Below are 10747 nucleotides of genomic sequence, written 5' to 3'. Positions count from 1 at the left end.
AAGACCACCACCAGTGTGTGCAGGAAGAAGTTGCTGGGGTATAAACGAACAACGAATGCTGAGCAGACAGTGTGGCTCTCCTACAGGGAAAAACCTGTTGCATTTGCCAATATCCATGGTGGAAATATTCCCGCTGCACCCAACTTCAGGCTACTGACATGACACCACCAAAAACAGAGTTGAGAAGGTAGGTGTGCAATTGTGCGGAGGTTTTTTTTTCTCTTTCTTTCTTTTTTTTACATTTCTTTCTTTTTATTTGAAAAGCAGAGTTATAGAGAGATAAGGAGAGACAGAGAGTTGTTATTGCAGGCTGGTTCACTCCCCAGATGACCGCAATGGCCAGAGCTAAGTTGATCCAAAACCAGGAACCAGGAGCATCTTCTGGGTCCCCCATGTGGGTATAGGGACTTGAGTCCTCCAGCGACTTGAGTCTTTCCCGGCTATAAGCAGGGAACTGGATCAGAAGTCAAGCAGCCAGGACTAGAATCGGAGCCCACATAGGATGCGATAGCACAGTGTCAGCCCTCGAGTTTTTATTTAAAGATTTCTTTTTATTTGAAAGGCAGATTTACAGAGAGGAGAGACACAGAGGAGACAGGTGTGCAACTGGATCTCATGTGTTGAGACAAAGCAACACCAATGTGTCCTGGAAGATAGGGCTGGGCAGGACACTGCTGGTCTCCTACAAGTACAGTCAGAAGGTTCTTCTGGAACGGAACCTCACAGCTTCATGTGGAATTCTTCACTCCACCTTGTGATACACCACTCTCGGAGCATCTTACCATGAGTGTAAGAGGCTGCTTCTCCCAATCTTGGAATCATTTCACACTCTAACAATGTAGGTATCATTATGTTTACATAAGCTCCTCGCATCATCCATTAGTATGTACCCAGAGAATTTGTGGGAAGAATTTAAGAAGACCAGAGTTCAAGAGTCCCTTCCCCCTTCTAGCCAATATCAGGAAAAGACACTTTTGCTTTGCTCGAGCAAAAACAACACACACAGAGTACCTTGATGTTTCAATGTCCTTGAAACAACCTCTTTTCATCTCCTCCTGTATCCGCAGGCCTAACATCCTGGCTCCAGGATTCATGGCTGGACAGAGAGGCCCCATTCCCTCGAAGATAGGCACAAGACACCACCCCCCCGACCTTGGAACAATGACATTTTTGCTTGAAATTATTGGAATAAAAAAGTTTCTTCCTGCCAGGGTGCTAGACCAGCAGATGGAAGTCTGGAGTGGCCTGTGGGGAAAGTTAAGCTGAGATGGAGCAGAGAAAACTCAATCCTTGTGACATTGTTTATGCTCTTGGATCCAGCCGTGCCTAAAGACAGAAGTTTCCAGACTTTTTAGTGACATGATTCCATCACTCAAGGCACTTTGAATCGGAGGTTCAGTCACTTGCAACTAAGAGTCCCAGGTCTGAGGTCAAGTGAGCTAACCATTTGTACACGCCCTGCCAGCCTTTCCTCCTTGCCCTGCAACACAGTATCCAGTTTAAGCAAAAGAATCCAGTTTATTGCGGGTTCTGCCTCCATGGGGTTGAGAACGAATCCCAAGCAGATGCTGGGCTGCACAGGTCGACCAAAGGCAGCTTGGGGTCACTTGAGGACCCGGATGCTCATTTTTTGCTCAATGTTCATCTTTTCTAGAGACTGGAGGGAGGAAGAGAAGCAGGAAGGGTGGTCAGGAAGCTAGAACCCCACTCCTCTCCACGGCTGGCTTCCTCCCCTAGGATCTTTCTCTTCCCCAAAGCCCCACCATCACCCTTCCCCAAAACACCCCCTCTCTTCCTTCTTTGAGCTTCATTTCCCATGTCCTCCTGCCCTGGGCATCCCCAGTCTCAACTCTCCAGGTCCCCGGGGGCATTCTGACCTTGGCGAACTCCAGGAAGGACACAGCTCCGTCCCCGTCTTCATCAGCCTCCTGCACCGTGCGCTCCGCGATGCTTTCTAACTGCTCCTCTGTCACCTGCACCCCGACCATCAGCCGGAGCACCTGCAAGGCCAGACAACACTCAGCCACACACAGAGAGAAGGCACAGGGGGTGCTCCCTGTCCCCCAAAATCTTACTCATCTCCCCTCCCCCAAAAACCATTGCCAAGCTCATAATCCAGGCATCACTCTCTTTTGACACACTGCGTCCCCTCCTAACCCCCCTACAAAGTCATCATCCAGGCTCCCACCCGCCCCTCCTATTCCACACTTGCCTCAACAAAATACCCAAAATCATTTCTCAAACATATCACTCAACCTCCACCCATTCCCCCCACATCATTCCTCAGTTCATCCTCAACTCTTTCCACTTCAACCCCCTGCTTCATCACAACATCTATTCTAGAGTTTGTCCATCAGGGCACTACTGAGAGGTGGGGCAGATAGATCCTCGCTGAATGACACTGTCCTGTGTACAGACAGCAGGGTTCCTGGCCTCTGCCCACCAGCCACCAGCACACACTCTGCCCAACTGTGACAACCAAAAGCAACTGCTGTGTTACATGGTTGTTCCCAGGCAAAACCACCCCACGGTGAAAATCACTCAACTTCGTCTTGTTCTTTTTCCAGCAAACACCCCAACACCCCAACAGCACCAGTCCCTTTCTCAATCAACACCCCAATCACCTGTATCCCCATCCACCCACTCACTCCATCCCAGCTCCGCATCGTGCCATTAAACCTCCCCACCATGCACACAGCACACCTCTACCCTGGCAGTCTTCCCACCTGCAGCATCTCGTGCTTGGAGATCTTCCCATCTCGGTCCAAGTCGTAGAGCTGAAATGCAACTGAGGAGAGAGAATGCACAGGGCAAGGCATGGGGAGCCTGCCAGCCAAAAGTCTTAGGAGAGCTGTGTAATGGCCACTCCCAGGCTCCCCAATGGAGTGGTGGCTTCCCAGAGCCTCTTCTTGCCAGGGGGATAACTCTGGATCCTCCCTCAGGCAGATGCCAGAAACTCACAACGAAGCTTGTTCATTCTGCTGTTGAGGGGTTCTGGTTGCTTGGGGTCCCGCATTCCTGGGTCCTCCTCATCCACAGGTCGAAAATGAGCCAAGATCCTGACGAAGCCAGCGAAATCCAATCGCTGACTCCTGGAGGAATGGGATGGAGGGAAATGGTGGGTCATCACTGCGGAAGACCCTCTGTCTCTCCCAGCCAGCTCCACCTTCCTCCCCACCCTCAGCGGCGCCTCACCCATCCGGAAAGAAGCTGTCGATAATGCGGTCTCCCAGGGGGTTCACAGCCAGCGCCCCAATCTGCTGCAGGTCCATGCGGCTGCAAAGTTCAAAGTCAAACCGGGTAGGGACGGCAAAGAGGGCAGCTCGGGAGAACCCAGGGGACAAAGAGAGAGGAGTGAGGTTAGAGAGGCAGGGGTCAGATGTCGGCTCCCCTCACCTCAGGTAGCCCTTTTTGTTCCTGTCCAGGGCACGGAACCGGTGGTACAGGCGGAGCAGACTGGCCTGCGAGACTGCAGGAGGGAAGGAGATGGATGGGCTGGAACCCAGAGCCGAGGGGCGCCGCGGGAGGGTGGAAGGTGGCCTAGGGGTGGGGACAGGACCCTCCTTCCCGGATGCGGGGCAGAGTTGTCAGGGTCACAGGTGAGAGGCTACGAGACCCTGGGGAACGCACGGTGGGAGACCCAGGAGCTTGCAGCACCCAGGAGGACCAGTCCCCTCGACCTGCTGCCAGCCAGCCCCGATTAGACCCGGGGACGCCTAGGGGTCTGAAGGAACCTGGCCCCCCAGCCCCGTGACCGCCGATCCTCGTGGGACCTGGACGCCCCGTGCCTGAAGTCCCAGACGCTTGGTTTTGCTCTCCCAGCTCCGGGATCCTCGTCCGAACTTGCAAGGTGCTCCATGGCTCAACCCAACCCCTGCCGGCGGGACCCCTCCACCACACACACACACCTCTCGCCCCAGCCCCGGTCCCCCCTCCGTGGCCGGCAGAGCGGGGGACACTCACAGCCGGTCTCCCGCCGGATGATGTCTACGTCGGGAATGACGGCGGCGTGGGAGCCGCGCGAGCCCATGGCGGCCACAGGGGACCCGGGCGATCTCACAGCCAGCCGAGGAGGCGCGGCCGGCCCCGCTGCCCCCGGGGCCGAAGGCCGCGCAGCTGGCACGCCGCCCGGCTTCACAACCCCAGCGTTCCTCGCCTCCCACCCGCGATCCGGGCGAGGAGACAAAACAATGGCCCAGGGTTGGCGGGTCGGAGGGGCGGGCGAAAACAACAGGGTGTTTGAGCCCGAGGTCTGCGCGGGGCCCCGCCTTGCCCGCGCCTCCCCTCGGGGCTGGGTTCTCAGGGCCCGCCCCATCTGCAGCCTTCAGGGCCCTGCGTGACCAGGCCTCGGACCTGTGTGCTTGTGGGTGGAGGCGCTGGGCGAGGCTGCGGACTTCTCACCTTGTTACTCTGCAGTCAGGGTCTGAAACCCACCGAGGAACTGGGGGTGCTTTGAGTCTTGGTCCCAATCCTGAAGGATCCCAGTGCAGGGGCGAGATTGGGGCAGGAGAAAGGGGTGGGAGCGAGAGAGACTGGGTCAAGTGCCAAGGACCCTGGTTTTGCAGGACTTACCTGGAATCCCAGCTTTGCAAGGCGCTCTGACTGGCTGGGACGAGGGTCCTGGGGACAGTTTCTGCAAGAGTTAATTTTGGTGCCATTTTTTTTTTTTTAATCGTATGTAGGCACCTACCTTGGTTGTTTTCTTTCCCTCTGGTCTGCATGACATCGTTGATGTTTCAAACTCAGCGCTATAACCGAAATGCCAGACTCCCAGTTTTCCCACAGAAATGGGGGTTCTGACACCAAACCTGGGTCTGTCTGTTTGCCACAGTTTCCACCCAGCCCAGTTCACTCTATGAGCCCTGGTGGAGTCCAGGCTGGGATTGAGTTAGACTACTCGCAGGGAACCAGGCATCCAGCAAGGTAGGGTTCGCAGCATCGGCAGGGGTTACAGACATCACCAGGACCCGGCTTGCCGTAACCTGCTCTGAGGACCCAGGGGCTGGTGGCTTAGCTCACAGGTGCCTCTTAGCCTCCACCAGGGGGAGTGACCATGAAGTACTGTGAGAACCCAGTGTTTTTTTGTTTTGTTTTGTTTTTAAGGTCCATTTATTTTACCTAAAAGAGTGCCAAATAAAGGAGACAAAGAGGTCATCTATTTGCTGGTTCATTCCCCAAATGGCTGCAGTGGCCAGAGTTGGGCTGGCCCAAAGCCGAGAGAAGACCAAACTTCTTCCAAGTATCCAATATGGGCGCAGGGATCCAAGGCTTTGGGCCATCCTCCATTGTTTTCCAATGGATGGGAAGTAGAGCAGCCAAGGCTTGAAACAGTGCTCACATGGGATGCTGGCACTTCAAGTGGAGGATTAGCTTGCTGTGCAGGCCCAAGACTGAATGATTTTTAAAGAGTAGAGGTTTGTTCAACTCATACTTGCGAAGGCTGTGAAGTTTAAGGTGGGATGGTCAGAGCTGGCGGGGTCCCTGCACAGCCGCCATGGTGGCACAGGGCCCACATGCTGAGACACAACCTCTTCTTCCGCTTTTTCCAATCTGTATTTATGTATACATGTCTTTTCCTTTGAAACAGAGCTAAGGATCTCCTAGCTGCTGTTCAATTCCCCTGTGCATTGCTCACAGCAAAGAAGTCAGGAACTGGGCTAGGCTGAAGCCAGGAACCAGGAATCAATCCTGGGTACCCCAGGGGGAGCAGGGACCCAGCTCCTGGACCCCATCCCCTGCTGCCTTGCGGGGTGCACATTAGCAAGGAGCAACACCAGGACCCAGACTGAGCTCCTGGCTTCCTCTGCTCCCCTCCTTCCAAGGCCACGGTCCCGCTGGCATCCCTTATGGGCAGAGGTCCTGGCTACTCCACTTGGATTCGAGCTCCCTGCCAATGTGCCTGGGAAAGCAATGCAATATGGCACAAGTCCTTGGTCCCCTGCACCTACATGAGAGACCCAGAAGAAGCTTCTGGCTTTAGCTCTGCCTGTTGGGGCTATTGGAGAAGAGAATGAGTAGATGGAAGATTTCTGTCTCTTCTTCTCTCTGTGTGTGTAAATCTGCCTTTCAAATAAAAATATTTTTTTAAAAGTTCCAAAATTGATAGTGATGGTTGTACATACATGTTATAAATTACAATCCAGTTGAACTTTGCAAATGAGCAAATTATATGTGAATCTCAGTAAAGCTATTTATCAAAAAAAAAAAAAAAACGGCCAGAAAAATTCAGAGAAGCCAAAGTCACAAGGGTGAACTAACTTTAACAGATTTTTCAGATGTGTTATTAAGGTACAATAAGTTATGTTGTCATGGTGCAGAAATAGATAGGAAACAGACAAGAAAGTCAAAAATAGACCCGAATACTTATGGAAATTTGGCATGTGATAAAAGTGACATTTCAAATCAATGGGGGAATGTGGATTATTCAGTTAATGTCATTTGAGACTTCTGTCTTTTGTGGGAAAAATTAAGCTGTACCCCTACATCATTGTATCAGATTAAATTTTGGACAGAATCAAAAACCATGTAACTCCAGAAGAAATCTTAAGCAAATTTTTTGACAAACGTGGGTGAAAATCAGAACTTCTGTATGACCACACATACACACGCACATGAGGAAACTTCGAAAAGATCATGGAATATGGAATTAAAGCATGAATGTTCCTCGCCCTCCAAAAATGTGACGTCCATGCAGACAAGCGGATTCATGCAAAAATGCATAATAAGAAAAAAGTTATGCATGGATTTCACCGTTCTTTTTGCACCAAAATAACCTTATCTTAAAAAAAAAAGAGAGAGAGAGAGAGAGATTTCTTTATTTTTATTGGAAAGGGAGCTCTACAGAGAGAAGGAGAGACAGAAATATCTTCCACCTGCTGGTTCACTTTCCAAGTGACCGCAATGGCCAGCATTGAGCTGATCTGAAACCAGGAGCCAGAAGCTTCTTCCAGGTCTCCCACGTGGGTACAGGGTCCCAAGGCTTTGGGCCGTCCTTGACTGCTTTCCCTGGCCACAAGCAGGGAGCTTAAAAGGGCCACAGAAATAAGATTGATTTTAGTGCAAAAAAGTTGAAATTCAGGTGTAGTTTTTCCATGATATTCACTTTCCACAAACTTTTGAGAGCTAACTCTATGTATGGTTATCAAAATTGCTGCATGAGCTTAAATTTATCTTTTTAAGATTATGTATTTATTGGGCCTGGGATGGTAGCCTAGTGGCTAAAGTCCTCTCCTTGCACATGCCAGGAGTCCATATGGGCACTGGTTCTAATCCCGGCAGCTCCATTTCCCATCCAGCTCCCTGGTTGTGGCCTGGGAAAGCAGTCGAGGATGGCCCAAAGCTAAAGGATTTCCTCATCCTTGGATTGGCAAGATCAACGTTATTTCAGAACTATCAAAACCACCCGGGCAGAATTCTCGGAGCACGCTCCACATCAGGGACCCTGGGATGACAACGGGTGACCATTCCCCGTCCCTGGGTCCTGAGGCAGTTGGGAATCTGGGTGTGGCTTCTCCCCTACTCTCTCCCTTTCCCCAGATACAGGAAGAAGAAAAAGAAAACTTGGAAATAATGGTCTCACCCACTTTCCTCTAACCCTTGACCCTTCCCACCCTAATCAACTATGTAAACATCATTAAAAATAAAATTTAAAAAGAAGAAAATGCTTAAAAAATTGTAATGGAAAATGGAATTGAAAGATAAGTTTAGGGACAATGTTGTGGCCTGTTAAGTTGCCTGGCCTGTAGTGCTGGCATCCCATATGAGTACTGGTTCATGTCCCGGATGTTCTGCTCTGCTCTAACTCCCTGCTGATGTGGCCGGGATAGCAGTGAAGATGGTCCAACTGCTTGAGCTCCTGCACCCATACGGGGACCCCAATGAAGCTCCAGGCTCCTGGCTTCTGCTTGGATCAGCCTAGCTGTTGTAGTGATTTGGGGTGTGAACCAGGAGATAGAAGACCTTTCTCTCTGCGTCTCTCCCTCCTCTGAAACTTTGCCCTTCAAATACATAAATAAAAGATTAATTTTTTTATTGGAAAGTCAGATCTATAGAGAGAAAGAGAGACAGAGAGGAAGATCTTCCATCTGCAATGGTTGGAGCTGAGCCTATCTGAGGCCAGGAGCCAGGAGTTTCTTCTGGGTCTCCCACGTGGGTGCAGGGTCCCAAGGCTTTAGGCCTACTGTAGTCTCTTCGGGAGGGAATCAATAGATGGAACATTTCTTTCTCTCTCTCTCTCTTTCTATAGTTCTGCCTTTCAAATTAATTAATTAGTCTTTAAAAATCTGATATTGAAATCTCCAACCATTATTGTGACTGTATCTCTCTTCAATTCTGTCCATGTCTGCTTCATAATCTATAGGACTATGTTGTTTGGTATGTATAGGTTTGTAATTACCATATCTTTCTGATGAATTTACAAAGCTGTTTGTTTGCAGTACACAGATGATATTTAAACCAAAGAACTGGGGGGCATGGTGTTGCGGTGCAGTGAGTTAAGCTGCTGCTGCCAAGGAGGCATCTCATATGAACATTGGTTCAAGTTCTGGCTGCTCCACTTCCTATCCAGCCCTCTTCAACGCTCCCGGGAAAGCAGCAGCAGATGACCCAAGTCCTTGGACACCTGCCACCAGCACGAGAGACCTGCATGGAACTCTGAGTCCCTAGTTTTGCCCTGCTGTCATTTCGAGAGTGAATCAGCAGATAGAAGATTCTCTCTTTTTCTTTCTCTCTCTGTAGTTGTGCCTGTCAAATAAATACAATAAATCTTAAAAAAAAAATAAATTGTGAAACTGGACAAGATCACCAAAGTCATTAGCAACAACAACAACAACAACAAAAAGGAGTCTCAGGACTAAGTGTGAAGGAACTTCAAATGTCAAGAAATTGAGTGAGGAGAACAATCGGAAAAAGACAATGAGGGGATTAAAAAAAAAAAAAGGCCCGTGGCTTGAGAGGAAAATCAGGAGTGTGGTTTCTCACCTCAATTAAGAAAGAAGTGAAGGTGTTCATTGAAGTCAATACAAGTGACACCCTGGAGACCAGGGCCTGTGTGCTGACCACCAAGGGTATTGTTAGGAGCATGACTGTGGTGTGGTTTTCAAAATGAGACCTTCACCTTGCAAGCGCCAGGGTTCCGAATGGGCTCCACTTCCCATTCAGCTCCCTACTTGTGGCCTGGGAAGGCAGTCAAGGATGGCCCAAAGCCTTGGGACCCTGTACCATGTGGGAGACCCGGAAGAAGCTCCTGGCTCCTGGCTTTGGATTAGCTCAGCTCCAGCTGTTGTGGCTATTTGGAGAGTTAGCCAGCAGATGGAAGACCTTTCTTTCTGCCTCTCCTTAATAAAATAAATCTTTTTTAAGAATGAGGACTGAAAAACACTAATCTTCCCTTTAGCTCTGCAGTGCCAAGCTGGGCACTATAGTCTGTAGTGACTGTATCGTAGGTCTGCATGTGCTATAGGGATGCAATTGGTAAGAGCTAATCTGCTTTTTCTCCAAGAGTTTTCCAGGGAGACTGGATTGTTGCCACGAGGCTGATCCAGAGGTTGAATGTGGTTCTCAGGACACCCTCATTCTTGTTTGAGTGCTTGGATTAGAGTCTCCCCTCTCTGACTCCTTGCTAATGCAAACCCTGATATACTATAGGGGATGGTTCAGGTAGCTGATGTTGCTGGCTTCTGGGCTTGGCTGGGCCCAGCTCCAGTCAGGCAGACATCTAGACAGTGGACCAGCAGATTGAAGAACCTCTCTGAGTCTCTTTCTCTTTAGTCCTTTCAAATAAAATAAAAGTAAGTAAATATATTTAAAAGCACACTGCTAGATGCCAGAGCTCAGTGGGGCATTCTGTCCAGAGTGCCCCGAGGCCAAGTAGCCTGGCAGTGGAAACAGCTGGCTTGAAGCCCACAGTGACCGGGTCTCCTTGGGAGAGACCTTCAGGACAACCTTGTCCGGCTGGGAAGCAAAACATTTCTGCACTGAGGTCATCCTTGAGGGAGTAGTTAGGCCACTGGGTTTGAAAAGAACAGGGGCTGGGACAGTCCTGGGAGTGTCGGATGGTGTGAGTTGTCATGGGAGCAATGCTAGAATGATCTGCACAGTCCAACGATTTCCTCCCTTGAGTACACAGTAACAAAACCTAATTCCACTGAACAGCTTGAACGCTCCTGTTTAGAGCAGCATTGTTTGGAATGGCCAAGAGTGGAAACCACAAATGGCTCCCTTTTGTTTAAGACCACCAATCCCATTCATGGAGGTTCCACCCTCAAGAGCTAATCATCTCCCAAAGATTCCTCCTCTTTCTACAATTTTAATTAATTATTAATTTTTTTTTAATTTTAAAGGCACAGAGACAAAGCTCTCCTATGTGCCAACTCATTTTCCAAATGCCACTATAATCAAACCCTAGCCAAAGCCAGGAGTCCAGAATTTAATCTGGGTCTCCCACGTGGGTAGGAGAGACCTAACGACTTGAACTACCACCTGCTGCTTCCCAGCATGTATATTTGTGGTGAACCTGGAATCCACAAGGAAGTTAGGACTCGAACCCAGGCACTCTGAAGTAAGACGCAGATGTCCCAAGTGGCAAATTACCCACCCTGCTCCACCGTCTACTACCATGCCATCGGGGGTTAGGCAGCAACACATGAATTTTACAGGAACATGAGACCACCCAAACCTACCAAAATCTTGGCCACACCTGCAAGTGTGTGGCACAAGAATTGCTCAGCCATTTCCTAAGTGCTTGAGA

At 49.9% G+C, this 10747-nt stretch overlaps 1 protein-coding gene across 2 annotated transcripts; it reads right to left on the bottom strand.

The window, feature by feature from the left end:
- Positions 1-1539: 1539 nt before the first annotated feature.
- On the bottom strand, positions 1540-4257 carry CHP2 (calcineurin like EF-hand protein 2). Of its 2 annotated transcripts, XM_004586822.3 has the most exons (7): positions 3964-4257; positions 3397-3469; positions 3196-3276; positions 2962-3092; positions 2727-2788; positions 1878-2000; positions 1540-1657 (listed from the first exon to the last, which is right to left on the bottom strand). In XM_004586822.3, the coding sequence occupies exons 1-7, from the start codon at positions 4028-4030 to the stop codon at positions 1604-1606; spliced, it is 591 nt and encodes a 196-aa protein (XP_004586879.2). In that variant the 5' UTR covers positions 4031-4257; the 3' UTR covers positions 1540-1603. The 2 variants fall into 2 exon arrangements, with proteins under 2 accessions (XP_004586879.2, XP_058536605.1); XM_058680622.1 differs by lacking the exon at positions 3397-3469 and having other exon boundaries at positions 3196-3322.
- Positions 4258-10747: the final 6490 nt, after the last annotated feature.

Source organism: Ochotona princeps, chromosome 24, assembly GCF_030435755.1.
Source record: "Ochotona princeps isolate mOchPri1 chromosome 24, mOchPri1.hap1, whole genome shotgun sequence".
Taxonomy (NCBI): domain Eukaryota; kingdom Metazoa; phylum Chordata; class Mammalia; order Lagomorpha; family Ochotonidae; genus Ochotona; species Ochotona princeps.
The sequence above is the reverse complement of the archived record's forward strand: the minus strand, read 5'-3'. Positions and strand labels throughout refer to the sequence as shown.

Bases quoted from the DNA above. Each gene is read 5' to 3' on its own strand.
- CHP2 (XM_004586822.3), bottom strand. From the start codon at position 4,030: ATGGGCTCGCGCGGCTCCCACGCCGCCGTCATTCCCGACGTAGACATC. The intron at 3,277-3,396 runs GTGAGGGGAGCC...TGAACTTTGCAG, and splicing joins AACAAAAAGGGCTACCTGAG to CCGCATGGACCTGCAGCAGA. The intron at 2,789-2,961 runs GTGAGTTTCTGG...CTCTCTCCTCAG, and splicing joins CAGAATGAACAAGCTTCGTT to TTGCATTTCAGCTCTACGAC.